Source organism: Orycteropus afer, unplaced genomic scaffold (assembly GCF_000298275.1).
Source record: "Orycteropus afer afer isolate SDZICR_OR568_19922 unplaced genomic scaffold, OryAfe1.0 scaffold00002, whole genome shotgun sequence".
In the NCBI taxonomy this organism is placed as follows: Eukaryota; Metazoa; Chordata; class Mammalia; order Tubulidentata; family Orycteropodidae; genus Orycteropus; species Orycteropus afer.
Window position 1 is genome coordinate 33,384,148 of NW_006921589.1, and position 18,789 is coordinate 33,402,936.

At 42.2% G+C, this 18,789-nt stretch overlaps 1 protein-coding gene across 1 annotated transcript in view; it reads right to left on the bottom strand.

The window, feature by feature from the left end:
- Positions 1–18,789, bottom strand: part of LOC103193016 (aldehyde oxidase 2) — a 118,375-nt gene that overhangs the window by 21,832 nt on the left and 77,754 nt on the right. The window contains exons 24-30 of the mRNA XM_042783580.1: positions 15,535–15,621; positions 15,156–15,347; positions 12,886–13,113; positions 9,148–9,243; positions 7,065–7,193; positions 3,276–3,350; positions 1,437–1,489 (exon numbers count right to left, since the gene is read on the bottom strand). Coding sequence (XP_042639514.1) covers positions 1,437–1,489; positions 3,276–3,350; positions 7,065–7,193; positions 9,148–9,243; positions 12,886–13,113; positions 15,156–15,347; positions 15,535–15,621 — 860 coding nt within the window. The remainder of the gene's footprint in view (positions 1–1,436; positions 1,490–3,275; positions 3,351–7,064; positions 7,194–9,147; positions 9,244–12,885; positions 13,114–15,155; positions 15,348–15,534; positions 15,622–18,789) is intronic.

Here is an 18,789-nt window from a genome sequence, read left to right on the forward strand (position 1 = left end):
TCCTTTTGCTGCAGTTGTTGTTGTTGTGTGCCGTGAAGTCGGACCCGACTCATAGCGACCCTTCCTTGGGTTTCCGTGGCAGTACCACTATGGGAATAGATTGCCCAACCTTCCTTCCGACAGTGGCTGGTGGGTTTGAGCCGCCAGCTTTCTGGTTAGCAGTCAAGTGCCTTAGGCACTATGCTACCAGAGCTCCCTTGCTGCAGTTAGGATGCCACAAAGGAGATAGAAGCCAACATACTATTTTGGCCAAAATTTCACAGTGTGAACTAGGGTTTGAGCCTTAACTCTAAACATTGAGAACTTCAACTGATATTTATCACTGTTTCCAGAAGGACCCGTAGGTTTTGCTAACCTAATTCATAGGCACCTGATGTATAGCCTGATAATCCAATACATTAATTGATAATGGAAGATGGAGCCAGCTACAGGTAACTGAACTCAGGAATACAGAGCTCACTGTGTGCACAACACTAGGCTGGCTGGTACCACTCTCCTTCATGAGGATTTGTTTGACTTTTTTGTCTGTTTGTTTATTGGTTTCGTTTGGTGGTTTGTTTCATTAGAATATAAAATGAATATCATAGACTTCCTGAATTTAACAAGGAATTATCCAATTCACACTTAATGCGATTAATAATATACATTTACTAAGGATTTTCTGCTGACAGGTAAGGTGTAATGGGTGATCCAACCCATCTCCCCCTGCCCAGTAAGGAGCTTCAAGATAGAAAGATTGTATGGTAAAAGGACGGAGATTTGTAAGACTGAGTTGCAAGTTATTTCTAATAATAATGTCTTGTTGTGTGCCATGGAATTGATTCTGACTCACAGACCCTACAGGATAGAGTAGAGTGGCCCTGTAGGGTCTTCTAGGCTGTAATCTTTAAGCAGCAGACCACTAGGTCTTTCCCCATTCTCTCCCATAGATTGGCTGATGGGTTTGGACCACCAAACTTTTAGTTAGCAGTGAGGGCTTAACCATTCCACCACTAGGGTTCTTCTAATATCTTCTTACTACTCACAGTAGAGAATAGTAATAAAATTCACTGCCGTTGAGTCGGATCCGACTCATAGCGACCCCTCCTTCGGTTTCCAAGGTGGTATCTCTATAGAAGTAGATTGCCCAACCTTCCTTCTGTGGAGTGGTTGATGGGTTTGAACTGCCAACCTTCTGGTTAGCAATCAAATGCCTTAGGCACTATGCCACCAGAGCTCCTGATAAAATGATCAGCTGTTGCAAATAAAAACAAAACAAAACAAAACATTTCTTTGTATATATCTCCAAGGCCTATGTGAAATCATAGAATTTTTCACCTAGAAAGGACTCAGTAATCACATAATACAAACTTTTGATTTTACAAATAAGGGTACCCAGAGGCATTGAGTTACTTCATATTTTCTCAGCTAAGTCAAGACATTATTATAAATTTTACCTGAAGTATCCAGTGGCTGAAAGACTAATCCTTTGTTCAAATGCAGCTTCTATCTGCAGAATAGACATATTTAGTCAAAATAAAACAAATGTACCATCCGATGGGTGAAAATGAAAATATTCTATATATCAAAATTGACATCTGATCATTGTTTCTGGTACTCTGCTATCAATAAAAAAATAGTCATCATTTTTTCTTTTTCCTGAACTGGCACACTAACAGTTTCTTTCTGAGTAAGTTCAGAAATCTGGACCAAACAAACACAACAATTCTGCTGTGCACCAATGATAAAGGGGCTTCATTGTAATTGTCAGAATTTGCAGCTTCAAATGTTGGTATTTGGAGCTTCATTTCTAAATGAATTTTACTTCTAGGAAGTGTGTGTGTGAGAGAATTGTTCTAATGAACTAAGATACTGGAATATTGTAAGGTTGGATGAAATGAGTCGTTTCCCTTGAGATATATTCAATGGAAAATGGGTCTTTTACTTTTCCTCCTCCCTGCCCAAAACATCAACATTTCTTTGTGGCTTAGGAATGCTTAGTCTTTTCCTCTTCTTTGTGATTTACCCTGCATGGTATTCATCACACATCTCCACGCCTCTTTGCAGCAACAGCTGTTCCCTGTGTGCTCTGTCCACACATGACTAGTTAACCAGTTGCCCTCAAGGGGATTCTGACTCATGCTGACCCCACATGGATCAGGGTAGAACTGTGCTCTGTAGGGTATTCTTTCTTTCTTTTCTTTTCTTTTTTTTTTGAACATTTGATTGTGCTTTAGGTGAAAGTTTACTTTTCCAACCAATAACTCATACACAGATTATCCCATGACAGTGGTTACCATGTCTGCAATATGCCAGCACTCTCTCATTTCCTCCCTGGTCTCCCTATTTCCACTCATCGGGTTTCCCCCTCCTTCCCTGCCTTCTCTTTGGTTTTGGGCAAATGTCTGCTTTTGGATCTTGTGTCTGTGATTGTTCTAAGGAGCACATTCTTCCTGGGACTTATTGCTCACTTTGTAGTCCTGTTATTTGTCTTTGAGGTGGCCTCGGAGAATGTTTTCAGTTTCAAGTTAGAAGGTTGTTTTAGGGCAATAGTCTTGGAGGTTTCTCCTGTATTTCAGACCAGTAAGTCTAGTGTTTTAGTTTTTTTGAAATTTGAATTTTGTTCTACATTTTTTACCCATTCTACCCAGGACCTTCTATTGTGTTCCCGGTCAGAGTGGTCAGTAGTGGAAGCTGGGCACCATCTAGTTCTTCTGGTCTCAGGTTAGAGGAGGCTGTGGTTCAGGTGGGACTAATTGCTCTTCAGTTTTCTTCATTCTCCTTTGCTCCAGGTGGGAAGAGACCAATAGTTGCTTCTTAGATGGACTCTTGCAAGCTTTCGAGACTGCAGATACTACTCACCAGACTAGGATGTAGAACATTGTCTTTACGAACTGTGTTTTGCCAATTGATCTAGGTGTCCCTTAAGACTTCCATAGGGTTTTCAATGACTAATTTTTTGGGAAGTAGATCACCAGGCTTTTCTTCCAAGGTACCTTGGGGTAGACTTGAACCTCCAGTTTTTCAGTTAGCAGATGATCACATTACCCATTTGTGCCACCCAGGAACTTTTCTCCACACACATTGGGTACAAATCATGGAGCAGCCTCTTAACCTTTGGTGAGCCTATCCTTTTGCAGAAATCCTTTCAGCTAGGGAAGCAGCATGGGATATGCTACATCACTGTGACACACAGAACTGTCTCTGTGTAGTATGTCTGTGGACTGCCATGTCTCTCTCTCAACGCTGGTTTGGATTGTTTTCTCATTCGTACTAAGATATAGTGGAACACCTACCCAGTCTTCCCATGTGCCTTCTGGATTTTTCTTCATAATGGGCTCAAGGCGTTTCAGAAGGATCTGACAAGCATTCTTAAAAGAGTAAAGAAGAAAATTCATATTAGAGAAGAGCCTGGTGGTTAGGATTTGTGTGAAAGAATATTCAGTGATAAACATTCAGCAAATGTTTGTGGAGGGTCTTGTTACTGATACAATGGGGATACAGAGATAATAATAGAATAGGACCTGTCTTTGAGAAGAGTATTAGTTACTGGAGGCTTTTTTTTTTTTTTTTTCCCTTTCCTGGCTCAGTTCCTGTGAAAATATAGGCTCAGGTGAACCTCTGCTCTCAGGTTCTTAGAATATTCATGTTCTAAATTCCTTCTTTCTCTTTCTACATCTGTGGTCCATATCTTCTTTTGTGTTTTCCATCCATTAAAATAAATGGAACAAAACACTATTTTCATTCAGATCTGTGCTTCCCTGTCTACAGTGCTGACATCAGTCTGTCTGGTTCTGGAACACTGTTCAACTCTCTGTCCATCCCTCTGTTCATCTGCCAGTCACCTATCATCAAACCACTGCAATGAAAATCCTAGCGCTGGGTGTGAAGTGAGGACAACTTAGACTTTCTTAATAATAACTGAGATCTGCAAAGTTTCTGATCCTTGAAACATAAGCCTCAAATTCATCACCCTAGAAGGAAGATTAACCCTTACTTTGGGCTGACAACACCTCTACACCCTGAGCTATTCCTCTCTTGTGTCTTGTTTTTTTCTCTTCTTATGTTGTTGTTGTTGTTATGTGCCATCGAGTAAGACCAGACTCACAGTGACCCCTCCTTGGGTTTCTGAGGCAGTATCACTACGGAAGCAGATTGCTCCACTTCCTTCCGAGGAGTGGCTGGTGGGTTTGAACCACCAGCCTTCTGGTTAGTAGTCAAGTGAGAATAAACACAGCAAAACACACCCCGATTCACCAGTTTCTATGTATACCATTCAGTGACACGGATTACGGTCTTCCAGTTGTGCAGCCTTTCTCACCCTCCTTTTCTGAGTTGTTTCTCCCTCATTAACAGAAACTCACTGCTCCCTAGAGTTCCTAGCTAATCTTTTGAATTGCTTTTGCCACACAGGCAGTTTTTAAAAGAGCACAATGTTCAAGGTGGACCCTTTCTACTGGTTAAGCTCTACTATGATTTCATTTTAAGACTTCAGGGGATGTTCTTCTCTTGTGCTTGACCCCACCTGAAGTTGGATCTCATGAACTTGAAGTTTCCCACACTTTTGTTCTGAGCAAAAGTCTCTGTTTTATGAGTTCTAAAATGGGACCTCATAAAGACAAGAATGATTTGAAACTGGTTCTTAGTGGTGGCATAAATGCAGTGTCCTGGAAGTGGGGCAATATGCCTCCCCACGACGTCACAATGGAAAATGTGAACAGCAAGTAATGACAAACAGACTTCACTTCTGAAAGCAGGTATTTGAATGAAGGAGTATGAAGTCATGGCTCTATTCTGAGATAGGGAAAATGTAGTAGTAAAAAAAAAAAAAAAACAAACAACAAACCAACACCAAAACAACAAAAAACCCAAACATTTAGAACATAAATATAAAGAAAAACTATGAGCACTCGGGTTGAATGCCACTGATGACAGCATTGTAGTTGCTCTATAACTACCTGGCTGAGGTTCTGTCTGCCACCTGCTTGCAAGACCTTATTTGTGCCAGGGGGAACTTGCACAGCTCTGCGTTGCGTTTAGTGCCTACTTTTCTTCTTTTTGTGTCTCCTTGGGGCAGAGACTGCTGTTTGTTCACCAGAATCCATTCTCCCTTTCTTCCATAGTAGCTGGGCTGTTGGTTTCCTATTGTTTCGTATTTCCCAACCTCCCTTGCAGTCAACTGTGCCCTGAGACAGGTTCTGCTAGTGAGTTAGGAGGACTGGCTTGTATCACTTCCAAGTCTGGCCCAAAGTCTTCCACACATGCTCTGTTATGCTGTTCCCTCCTCTGCCTAACTGGAATGATGATGCTCAGGACTACCTTGAAAGCCATATGTCGAAGATGGCGGAATTGCCATCAGTCTGGGTTTTCAAATGGCCGAACATTCTCTCTGGACTGTAACGTGTGCAAGAAAGAGGCTTCTGATATATTTGAGCCATCATATTCTGGGTGTATTTTGTCACCTCAGTTCAGCCTACTGCAATGACTTCTGAGAGCAACTACCTGGAGCTAGGCCAGACTTCACAGGTGTAGGGCAAAGTCCTCTGTGAGACTGTCCTCACTTCAGACACCAGCTGCAAGCTCAGGGACCTTCAGGCCACCCTTACTTCTGATCAGCTGGCTGTAAATTCAAGGGTTTCCCCTACTCTCTCAGTTTTGACAATTCATGAGAATGACTCACAGAACTCAGGAAAACATTATGCTTACAGTTCTATTGTAGCAAAAGAAAACATATCAGAACCAGATAAAGGGAGAAATGCATAGGGCAAGGTCTGGGAAGGTCCCAAACACAAAACTTCCTTGTCCTGAGGATTTGTCACCCTCCTTGCACACTGACGTTTGACAATAGGTAGGGTATTGCCAACCAGGGAAGCTAATGCAAGCTTTGGTGTCCAGAGCTTTTTTTTTGGGTGGTGGTGGTGGTGGTTTGTTTGTAGGCATGAGCGCCTGTCGATGCTGCCTCTGAGCACACCATCACGTGACCCCAGCTTGCTTCAGGCACGCCCTGGCCGGTACTCGCAGGCACTGCTAACCAGGAGACTGACGGTTCAAACCCACCAGCCACGCTTCTGAAGGAACATTGGGCAATCTACTTCAGTAGTGATATTGCCCAAGGAGGGGTTGCAATGAGTCGGGATCCGACTCCAGGACAGTGATTTTGTTTGTTTTTGATGTAGGCATGATTGATTCAATTATTTACTATGTGATTGAATTCAATCTCCAGTCCCTCTCTTCTCTCTGGAGGTCAGGCTGATACCATGGATCTCAAAGCTCGAACCTTCTAATTACATGATTGGTCTTTGTGGTGTAGGCAGCCCGCTCATTAATCTTGTTAGCATAAACCATGGGGGGCTCTGTTGTGAGTTACCTCAGTAGCAAAATCTATCTGGTATGCAATAAAAGTGAATGACAAAGACACTTCAATCATCTGGAAATTCCAAAGGTTTAGAGGTTACCTCCTACGAGCTAGGGACAAGACCAAATTCTTTATTACATACCTAATCTAATTAAGGGAGCTCTGGTAGCATAGTGGCTAAGACACTTGCCTGCTAACCAGACGACTGGCGGTTCAAACCCACCAGCCACTCCTCGGAAGGAAGGCTGGGCAATCCTACTTCCGTAGTGATACTGCCTCGGAAACCCAAGGAGGGGTCACTATGAGTCAGGTATGACTCGACGGCACATAACAACAACAACAACAATCTAATTAAAGGACTTTGCAGACGTTTTGGTTGTCCCATACATGTGGGTTTACTGTGAGTGGAATGAACGTGATGGCAGCCACCTCCACCACTGCCACCGCCGTCATGTGTGCTTACTGACATGGATGCCTGCTCTGAGCCACCACCACCAGCACTGCCATGGATGCTCACTGACATGGGTGTGTGCTGAGCCACCATCGCCACCACCGCCGCCACGTGTGCTCACTGACATGGATGCATGCTCTGAGCCAGCGCCACCGCCAGCGCCGCCATGTGTACTTACTGACATGGATGCCTGCTCTGAAGGCATTTGTGCCTGTATCCAGTGCAGGATCTAGAGTTGTGCAAAAAGTGCACAAGGGAATGACAGACAAGAGGAATCACCTGCACCGCCCTGCCGTTGACGTCTGACCCGATGGACGCTGCTGTGGCGATGGTGTTAGGCACTGTCCTTGTGCTTGTCTCACAGACGTGCACATAGGACATGGGTATTTTCAATTCACGACTGGCCACCTATGAGAAAGGTAAATATTTTCAAGTCTAGCAAGGACTGCTCTGAAAGATTGAGTCATTATTTTTCTTAATAATGAACAAAATATATTTTTAAAATTCACCCATGGTCTTCTCTAAAGCCTAAAATAATAAGTTTTTTGAGTATCAAACCACTTTTTAGTAAGGCCTCATGCTGTTTCTTTTAATGTTTTCTTGGTAATACTGGTTCTTCCTTTCAAATTCAAATAGGATGTTAAGGATATTCTGAAGTTTTACACGTGTAGGGGGATAGGTCACAATGAGGCTTTCCACTTGATGGTAGGGGAAAAAGAAAGAGAAAATATATGAGGTCGACTGACTCAAGATTTGGTCTGAAATTTACTGATATCCAGTATCATGTGAACCTGGAGAATCCTGAAAACCTGTCTTCTATCTTGTCCTGATTCTCACCTTAACTTTAACTTTTTCCCTCTATTTGTTCCTACTTGCTTATATTTCACTAGTGTTTGTTGTTCAGTTTTCTTGTTCTCTCCCTTCAAGTTTCTCTAGCAGACACATATGGAAATTTAAGATATCTAATAAAAAGGAAAGAAATGAAATGGAAGGGAGGAAGGGAATAAAAAGAAAAGCATTTGTTTTTTTTCTGGCAAATACACCTTCTCAAGACATCCACTGGTATGTATCTGTTCCTGTTTCCAGATTCTAGTCTTCAGACTAATGCCACTCAGTGATTACGTTTCCCCAGAATGATGGAAAATTAAAAAAAGAGGACAGTTTTATTGGTTCTTGGAGATTGTGAGAGAATCTATTGGTTCCTATAATTGGGAAGAGCAGGTGGAGCCAACATCAAGTTTGTCTGTATCTAAGAGTTTTATGACCTCATCAAGCTCCCTTCTTGGCCTCTTATATTTTCTTTTCTCTCTGTGTTGGTCATGTTCTTTCCATCAGTTGACTAGCTTTGTCCATAACACAGAAGAATTGGCCTCTGTGACCCCTGGTCTATAATGTCCCAGCTAAACAACCTCAGGGGAAAGAAAGTTTCTCCCAGCATCTACATGTCAGCCCCCAAAAAGGACTTGACTGGCCTTGCTTGAGTCATGTGTCTTCCTCCTGGACCAAGTCCTGCAGCCAGTGGGGTTTGGGGACCATGATTGGCTAGGCATGGGTCCTGTGCCTGCATCTTGTGGCAGGTATAGAGGTAAAGAGGAGGATGGGACTAACAAGTACTGGAATTGAGGATATCTTCAGAATGATATAAAGAGCTCTGGTAGTGTAGTGGTTAAGGCATTTAGCTGCTAACCAAAAGGTTGGTGGTTTGAACCCCCCAGCCACTCTGTGGAAAAAAGATAGGATGGCCTCCTTCTGTAAATATTTATAGTCTTGGAAACCCAACAGTGGCTGCAATGAGTTGGAATTGACTTGATGACAATGAGTTTGGGTTTGGTTTTACGTGGGATGTGAGAGGTGTACTGTTCCAAAGGATCTAAGGGGCTGGATAGTGAAAAGCAAGAGGTATGCCCCGTGATAACCTAGTACATTTATTATAAAGCTAAATTTATTTGATTTAATGCATTATTTCCCCCCGAGATTATATTTTTTCCTATTGTTTTGTGTTAAAATCTGTTAGAAATTATTAAATGGTGATAGTTGATAAAGTGTTTTCCTTGTCAAAATAAAAATTAGTAACCCTGTCCAGTTAGGTTTGCATGGGATGTATACCATAGGGCTCCATGGACTCATTAGTGGCATCTTTACTAACAACAACCTTTATCCATAAACTATGGTCCAGCAGTATTTGCACATGTATGGGATTTCTGGCACCTCAGCCACCCTATTTGACATGTAAGAAGATTTTCAATGAAATAGTTTGAGTACAAGGAGTTGTCATTTACCCTAAATGATGAGCCCCAAATGTCAATCATGCCAACAATGTATAGCAAGATTAGTGATTGAATTTAATTCATTTTTTTTTTACCTGTACCATTTTGGTGTGAATACCTTGTCCCAGTTCATTGCCTCCATGTGTGACCAATACAGAGCCGTCTGTGTAGATGTGAACGAGTGCAGCAGCCTAGTAAAACAACCCGGGATACACAGCTCAGTGCAAGTCAGCATTTAGTGAGGTTCAATATAAAAAAGAGGCAGTGAAACACCAGTCTTATGGGGGGATCAGAGAGGCAAGCTTTCCGGGTGGGATTCTGGGCCTAGTTCTGTTTTGACCAGAAGTTACCTGTAAAGAACATTCTTACTTAGGAATCTGGTTTTAGTAGGAGCCCCTTGCATACCTCTGGAATTGTGAGTATTGGTTCCAACTATTTGAAAGTCTTTTTCCCTTGCTTAAATCTTTGGCCAACCACTAAACTAGTTAATTCAACATTTTGAAGTACTGTGCCAACTCTGCTCAGATGGGTATTATAAAGGTGCAAAAGATGTGGTTCTGCCTCACAATGTAGTGGAAAGACAGACTGGAAATCCAGCTGTTGAAATGCATGATGATTAGTTACCATAAAGGCTTCCGGAGACCCGGAAGGACAGCTTTAGCTTCTTCTATGAAGCTGAGGGAATGGTTTTCCAGAGTGACATTTGAATGGAATCCTGAAAGGAAGAAGGGTTCAGCAGTGGGTAGAAACTTCCATTGCTTAAGGGAAAGCCCAGCTCCTTATTATTGTTGATGAGGGCTTTTGGGGTTGGGGGAGTCCCTGGGTGGTGCGAATGGTTAAGGCACTGGAGAGTTTGGAGGCTCGAGTTCACCCAGAGGAGCCTTGGAAGAAAGACCTTGAGATCTGAAAAATCAGCCATTGAAAACCCTACGGAGCACATTGTACTCGGACTCAGGGTCACCATGAGCTGGTGTTGACTCCAAGGCAACTAGTTTTTGGGATGTGGCCTCTGCCTTCTTCATCCCTGCCACTTCCAGCTTTGCCTCTGAGCCCAGCCCCATTGTTGCTCTTTCCTGACCTTTGTTTTTCCTTACGTTCTTCTCTTTCTGGCTTGCTCCTCCTCCTGTTCTTTACCTGTCTTTCAGTCCTTAGATTCCAGTCTCATTCTGTGAAAACTTCCCTGAACACTTCTCATTCCCACCTAGGAAGGCTCAATCACCCCTTCTCTGCACTTCCTGTTACATAGAAGCTAGTTCTTTTCTGAGAGTCTCACCAAAGAAGGGCATCTGCTCATATTCATCTTTTTGTCTGGCAAAGAACTTACAGCAGGTCTGAAGCACAGAGACACTAAATAAATGTCTGCTAAGTAGAATGAATGGAAAAGTGGCATTTTTCCTTCCAGGAGGAGGAGATGGAGGAGGAATAATTAAGACTTTAGTATGGTTTGTTGGGGATGCCTGGAGGCCCAGGGATGGCTTGCTTGGAGGAACTCTGGGAACATCAGGGATTATAAGTGTTAATAACAGTGTTTATTGACAGTGGGCCTTTGACTCCCTCTGAGGACAGTGTTACTTACATCCAATTTAGAGGGTAGGTGTTCTAGCTGGTTTGTGAGTCACCAACTGACCTGGAATAACACGCTTCAACTCCTAGCCAGGTGATTTTAAAGGTACATCAATTTAGAACTCTGTGGGAAACTGGACGCCTTTCAAATGGAGACTTAAAGTCATTACTTATTTTAAAGATGCCAACTTGGGTACAAGGAGCCCTGGCTGCACAGTGGTTAAAGTGCTTGGCTGCTGACAGAGAAGTAAGAGGTTTGAACCCACCAGCTGTTCTGCAGGAGAAAGATCTGGCACTCTGCTTCCATAAGGATTGATAGCCTTCAAAACCCTCTGGGGGCTGTTCTGTTCTGTCCTATAAGGTTGCTATGAGTCAGAATTGACTCAAAGGAATGGGTTTAGTTTAGGGTCTTGGGTACCCAGTGCTGCTGTAACAAAAATACCACAAGTATGTGGCTTTAACAAACAGAAAGTTATTTTTTCTCAGTTCAGGAGGATAGAGGTACGAATTCAGGGAAAGGACCTAGAGAGAGTTCCTTCCTTGTCTCTTTCAGCTTCGAGTAGATGCTAGCAATCCTTGTTCCTGGCATGTATCTCCGTCATCTGCCTCCTTCTTCCCCCGTGTGTGTCTCTATGTCTAGATCATTCTTCTTATATCTCAGAAGGGATTAAGTTTAGAACCCAACCTCCTCTGACATGATCTCATTGGAATAACAAAGGATAATCCCTATTTCTAAACCAGGTCATATATACAGGTGCAGGGCTTAGGATTTCAATGCATGTATTTTTTTTGGGGGTTGCACAATTCAATCCATAACAGACACCTTTTGGGGTGAGAAGTTGACTCCTGTGGACATGAATTAGAGATGACAGAGAGTAGGCTGTGGTTTTGATAAGGGGCAGCTATACAAATGAGTGGTGGGTATTTGGGGTCTCTATCCCCTAGCCATTAATTCGGTCCCAGGGTGTGGATATGACAGTTAGCCTCCTTGCACCTCTTTATAGAATGGTGACACTGGACTTGGATAGGAATATGATGCCAAAGACTAGGGAGTCTTACCCTGCCTCCCAGAATAGTGATAGCTCTGAGAATAGGTCTCAGAGCTCCAGGGAGGGGCTTAGAGCTGCCCTGGATAAAGTCCAGAGTGGCCAGGAATTCTGCCAATGCTTTACGTTTGCTAACTCACTTGTGCTCATCAGTCCTGAGAGAGTCATTAATGTTCTCATTTTATGATTGATCTGAGACTCAGAGAGGTTAAATGACTTGCTTAACATCACACAGCTAGTAAGTGGTAGGGCCAAGATTTCTAGGTCTCCCTGATTTCAGTTGATTAGGAACTTTGGGCAACTGTTTTATTCCCTAAGAAAGATTTCCTTTGGCAGGGCAGCTTTTGTGTGTGTGTGTGTGTGTGTGTGTGTGTGTGTGTGTATGGGCTACCAGAGGTGGAGTGCAAGTAGAAGAGGGCTTTCAATGGTGTCTACACAAGGGAGAGCTAGTGCATGGAAGATCTTTCCAGTTCCTGGTTTTTCTGCTTTTGGTGGACAGGAATGGGGAGGCAACAACCTCTCCCAGTTTTCTAAACAGCTTTCTTGTGTATGACCCATTGGGATGCTGAGAAGACTCTCCTGGGTCGTCCTTTCTATTTAATTGACTCATCTGTATTCTGCCCTCCCTCTCCCCTTCTGGGCCCGGGAATGACTCATCTCTGAGCAGCAAATTTTCCTAGGAGGGTTTCTGAACCCACCAGAACTGACATAGAGCCTTGGAAGAGGTGGCTTGAAACTGCCCGATGGTCGGGACAAAATGGAATGACTTATCTACCAAGACTTAGCAGGTTCACTGAAGGATGCTGTGGGCATTTAGGGTACAGGCCGAGAGAGGCCCTCATTCTACCCAAGCCATAAAAGCCCTGAGCTCAGAAGGCTCAGCACCATGGGCCTTACGACCTCCTCTTTCCCTTCAGAATAGCAGTGAGTCCGTGGGGACCAATGCTCCATCTTGGCAGTCATGCTGTGCAGTTCTCATGCTTCTGCTGCTATTTCTGCCATTGAGGGCTTTTTCTACTACTCTATGTTAGAGTAGTCTCTATGTTGCAGACAGGGGACTATTCAGGAGAGGTCAATACATTTCTCCCAGATCCTAGGGGGGTGGGGCTCAGTGCCCTGGAAATGTCACACTCTCCGAAGTTGGCACAAGCTGATTGGGTCAAGAGCGTTCTGACATGAACTTAGTGTGCAGTTTCCCAGAAATGGAGAAAGCCTGAATCTCACCTGATGGTAACTTGTTGCAGCAAAACCAACTGAAAACTTCATGGGGATAATAGCAATGCCTTTCTTCTTCCAGTAATTCTTCTTATTGAACTCTTCCACTTGCAACCTTCTGCTGTGAAAGGAAGACTTGTCCAGACATTCTTTCCAACAGCTGATCAGAGTCTCAGGGCTGAATGCTTGTTTGTAGATGGTTTTATCAACTGTTTTGTACATGTTTTTTTCCCTAATCTGAAAAGAATGGGAAATCCAGTCAATAGATATGACAGCACCTGATGACAAAAATGAGATTTGAAAAGGTTCTCCACTAAGCATAGACTTTGGTGGGGGAAGTCAGGGTCTGGTTCTTCTTTTTCTTGGAAAGGCATGTGCTTTTGCAGAAATAATGGGAGTTAGTTCTCACCACTTCTTCAATGTGCCAATCAGGGTCTGTCCCCAGTGGAAGTGGAGGGTAGTGGGTAGTGACTGGTCTGTGAGGGCACTGGGATTGAGGGGCCTTGGATGGAGGCAGAGTTTTCTTCTTTTCTACAAGGTTCAGGGAAGGGAGCAGAGCTAGTAGATAGCTGGTGTTTATATTTGAGCAACTTGTTACCATAACTGCACATTTGTGCCAAAAGAATGCCCTTCAAAAATATTTTCTCATGTAATACCTCCTAGAAGGTTCACAGGATGTACACTTTGCTGGACCAGAAAGAAGCTGCTAATGTTTATTGCAGTACCATTTTAATAATAAGTAAAAAATGGATCACATTCTAAATATGTATTAATACTCAACCCAAACCCATTGCCATTGAGTCAATTCCAACTCAGAGTGACCCTTTAGGATAGAGTAGAACTGCCCCATAGGGTTTCCAAGGCTGTAAATATTTACAGAAGCAGGCTGCTTCACCTTCCTCCCATGGAGCAGCTGGTGGGTTTGAACTGCCAACTTCTTGGTTAGCAGCCAAATGCCTTAACCACTGTGCTACCAGAGCTCCCTATGTATTAATAATGGAGTGGTTAAATAAATTACAATACATTCGTATTACTTAATACAATTCAGTCATGAAAAGAGTGAAGTAGATCATTGTATGGATATGGAAAGATGGTCATGCTATACTGTCAAGAAGAAAAAGTGAGATGCAGGCTAACATGTTTAATATGATCCCATTTTGGTAAATAACTGCACGTACATTTATATGTCAGTGCTTATGTGTGGATGAATACAAATGAATGGATAAACTCTAGAACGATAAACATTGAACTGTTGATAATAATGATTACCCTCAACCAATAGGGATCAGGTGGTGAAAAAGTGGACTGTGATGGTTATTTTTGTGTCAGCTTGGCTAGGCTATGGTGCTCAGTTGTTTGGTCAAACCCTAGTTTGATGTTTCTGTGAGAGGACTTTGTAAATGTGGTAAACATTTATAATCACTTGACTGTCGAGGAGATTGTCCTTGATAATGGAACTGAAGTCCTTAAGAGCAAAAATTAAGGTTTCTTGGTGGTGCAGTGCCTAAGGCATCTGCCTGCTAACCAGAAGATTGGTGGTTCAATCCTACTAGGCACTCTGCAGAAAGAAGATGGGGCAATCTACTTCCATAAAGATTTACCACCTTGGAAACCCAGTGGGGGTCACTATGAGTCAGAACTGACTCGATGGCAGTGAGTTTGGAGTTTCTGGAGAAGGGCTTCTGCCTCAAATCTGCAGATCAAATCCAGCCTGAGATGATTCCTTAAGATAAGTCTCTTTATAGCTAGATATTCCCAATAGGTTATGTTTCTCTGGAGAATTCTATTATAGAGACTCACTTTTTACCTCAATTATTTCAGTATTGTTTGAATTTTAAAAGTGATTTTTAAAATTTACAAAGAAAAAGAGAAACCTTTGCTTAAGGAGGCATCCCTGGGTAATGGAAACGATTAAGCACTTGGCTGCTAACCTAAAGGTTGGAGGTTCAAGTCCACCTTGAGATGCCTGGGAAGAACGGGCTGGGTGTCTACTTCAAAACCGCAGCCACTGACAATGCTGTGGAGCACAGTTCTACTCTGACACACATGAGGCAGGCAGCCATGAGTCAGAGTCAACTCCTGGCTTGCTTTTCAGTAACCGACTGACAGAGACCTCTTCTGGCCTTTTTGACTTCAGGAGAGAGGGAGTAAGATGGGGAAAGTGCATTGTTTTGGATAACAGTTTATTTTGAATTCTGAGTCAGGGCTAATTGTGGGGTTCTCCCATTGTGCTTCCTTGGGTCAAGATGCCTGGTGCCTTCCCTTCTTGGATTCCTTACCTTTTCTGGCGGAAGGCCACATTTGGCTGCCACTGTTGTGATGCAAGATTCTGTTACCAGGACTCCTTGTGGGAAGCCAAATCCACGGAAGGCTGTATTGGATGGTAAATTGGTCCTGCACGCACGGCCCCGGAACCTGAGGTTGCGGATTTTATATGCATTTTCCAGCTTTAATATAAGAAATTCTGTTACCTAAAGTAAAAGGAAATGTTCACATATATCGGACAAAACTTTTTTCTTTTCTCTAAAATTGAAGTACAGAATTGAACCGCTTGTGAGATTTGTTTGTTACTTGAAGAAACACGCTGCTTAAAAGACTAACCTAGTAATTTTAGATTCTATTCACAGGCAAGGACGAGCTGGTTTCTGAGGCACCTACCAGCTCCGAGTCATCCAGCATGCATCCTCCGTTAACGTAGCACTGGATGTCCAGAGCTTTGATCCGTCCGTTGTTCATGAAGCCCACCTGTCACCAAATGACGGACATTTTACTGATGCGTTTATGACTTACGTGCCAAGTGCGAGCCACAGCCCAGTTCAGGACTGAAGACAGACTCTGTTCCCTGCCCAATCTGTGGTGTACCACCCCTGGCTTGCTTTTCAGTGCTTGACTGGCAGAGACCTCTTCTAACCTGAATTTTACAGGCACTTTCCTTTCAGTATGTAATTTTCTGGCTTTACAGACAGTACGGGATTCTCAAGTGCTTGCTTGTCTCCTGGCATTTAATTGCCACCCTCTTCTTCCTTAACCTTGGAAGAGTCTTTTTTTTAAAAAAAAAAAAAAAAAAAAAGCTGGCTTTCCTTCTAATTTAGTCTGTGGTTTTCTTCCTTGTGGAAAAGTCTGGAACTCCAGCGTTCACTGGAGTGAATCACAGAGTACCTTGTTATGAAAAAGCTTCTGACGCAAAGGTCTGGGAATGAACATATACACGAGTGACTGCTCTCATTTCCCTGAGGTGCTGAAGCTGCTGCCATTGAAAATGGCCACAGTACACACATATGTGAGCTAGTGCTGTTGTTACCATTTGGGAATCGTTTAAGGCAGCTTTCATTTTTCTGAAGTCAACACCCTTCTCCTATCCATTCATACCATTTTATTGGTACAGCCCAGACTGAAAAGAAAAATTCTTACTCATTTTGTAGTTCTAGGTGTCCCTGGGTAGCATGAAGGAATGGTTAAGTACTTGGCTGCTGACTGAAAGGTGGAAGGTCTACCCAAAGAGGCCTGGCAATCTATTTCTGAAAAATCAGCCATTGAAAACCTATGGAGTGCAGATGTACTTGGACATACATGAGTTGGATTGATAATAACTGTTTTTTTTTAAATATTTTTGTTGGAGTTCTACCAAAAAGGATTGCCCCAGGTCCCTTTGCCTTTCTGAAAGCAAAGATAAGTAAATCTGAAGAAACCATACACCTATATGGTTATTATCATCGACTCCAAGGAAATATTGGATAACAAATCACAGAGCAATTAGGAAATGTAGGGAAAGCCACAGATTTAGAATATATGGTAATTTTGACAAGTGGGAAGGTGAAGTTTATCTTTGACTTCTTATAAAGAAAGGTTTTACTAAGCAGAATAGTATTAAAATAAGGTAGAATTCGTAGACTATTTAATATAAACTTTTAAAGAATTTTGAAGATCTTGTTTATGCATAAAGGCGCTCTGGTGGTGCAGTGGTTAAAGCATTTGGCTGTTAACCAAAGGGTTGGTGGTTCAAACCTACCAACCAATCCATGGGAGACAGATGAGGCAGTCTGCTTCTTCAAAGATTTATAGCCTTAAGCACTTTATGTGACAGTTCTCCCCTGTCCTATAGGGTTGCTATGAGTCATAATTGACTCGATGGCAGTAGGTTTGGTTTAGATTTTTGGGTTTACACATAAACAACTATTATGCTAATTTATAAATAGTTCTGAACAACCAGACAAAACTGTGCTAGCTATTTGAATGAGGATGTTCATTATATTTATTTGGAAGTGAAATTATGTTTCCATTATTATAAATATAATAAATTATATTTTTTATTGTATTTGTTATTATTATAGTTAGCGAAATACTAATAGCTTAGAATCTTCTTAATAAGTACTAGTTTGAAAACAGTCTCTCAACTGTGATATAAAGCCTGATTTGTAAATTCAGGCCACAAACCAAAGTACTCAACAACCACTATAACAACACTGCCTGCCACAATCCCAGCAGTGTGCATATACATTGCTGACTGTGAGTATTAATTTCTATGCATGTGAAAGCAAGTTCAATGGACAAACTGTGGCCCCTTCTTCTCTAATGATAAAAATTACTAGTATCAATGGAAGAAATAAAACTGTGCTGTCATATGAAAAGCAATGACCTTAGCAATATAGTATAGCCCACCTGAGTTTAGAGACCATCTCAAGGATAGATTTGAGGCATTGAACACTAATGATTGAAGACCAGAAGATTTGTGGGATCATATCAAAGACATCACACATGAAGAAAGCAAAAGGTCATTAAAAAGACAGGAAAGAAAGACAAGACAAAATGGATGTCAGAAGATACTTGGCAACTTGCTAAAGTTTAATAGCTAAAGTGAATGGAAGAAATAATGAAGAAAAAGAACTGAACGTACGGTGGCTCAAGAAGACAAAGTAAAGTATTATAATGAAATGTGCAAAGACCTGGAGTTAGAAAACCAAAAGGGAAGAACACTCGTGGCGTTTTTCAAGCTGAAAGAACTGAAGAAAAAATTCAAGCATTGAGTTGCAATATTGAAGGATTTTATGCGCAAAATATTGAACAATGCAGGAAGCATCCAAAGAAATAGAAGGAATGCACAGAGTCACTGTGCCAAAAAGAATTAGTCAACATTGAATCATTTTAGGAAGTAGCATATGATCAAGAAACAATGGTATTGAAGGAAAAGGTCCAAGAAGCAAGGAAGGAAATGGCGAAAAACAAGGCTCCAGGAATTAATGAAATACCGATATCAACAAACAGATGCAGTCCTAGAGGTGCTTACTTGTTTATGCCAAGGAATTTGAAAGACAGCTACCTGGACAAACAACTGCAAGAGATTCATATTTGTGTCCATCCCGAAGAAAGGAGATTCAATAGGATATGGAAATATCATCACTATCACATGCAAGCAAACTTTTGCTGAAGATAATTAAAGAATGGCTGCACAAGTAGATTGAGAAGGAACTGCCGTAAATTCAAGCTGCATTCAGAAGAGGGCATGGAATGTGGGTTATGATAGCTGACAGTAGATGGACCCTGGCTGAAAGCAGAGAATGCCAGAAAGATATTTACTTGTGTATTATTGACTGTGCAAAGGCATCTGACTGTGTGGATCATAACAAATTATGGATAACATTTTGAAGAATGGAAATCCCAGAACACTTAATTGTGCTCATGAGGAACTTGTTCATAAGCCAAGAGACAGTTGTTCAATCAGAAAAAGGGGATACTGGGGTTCCGGCAAGATGGTGGACTAGGCAGAAGGACTACACAGACCCTCTTCAACAAAGAAAAGGGAAACCAATTGACACAGGCACAGAAGATAATCTTGGACCCCTGAGCCTTGAAGGGAAGGATACAGAAGTAGACTAAACCCCAACTAGCGGAAGAATTTCCGTGAAAATACCAAAA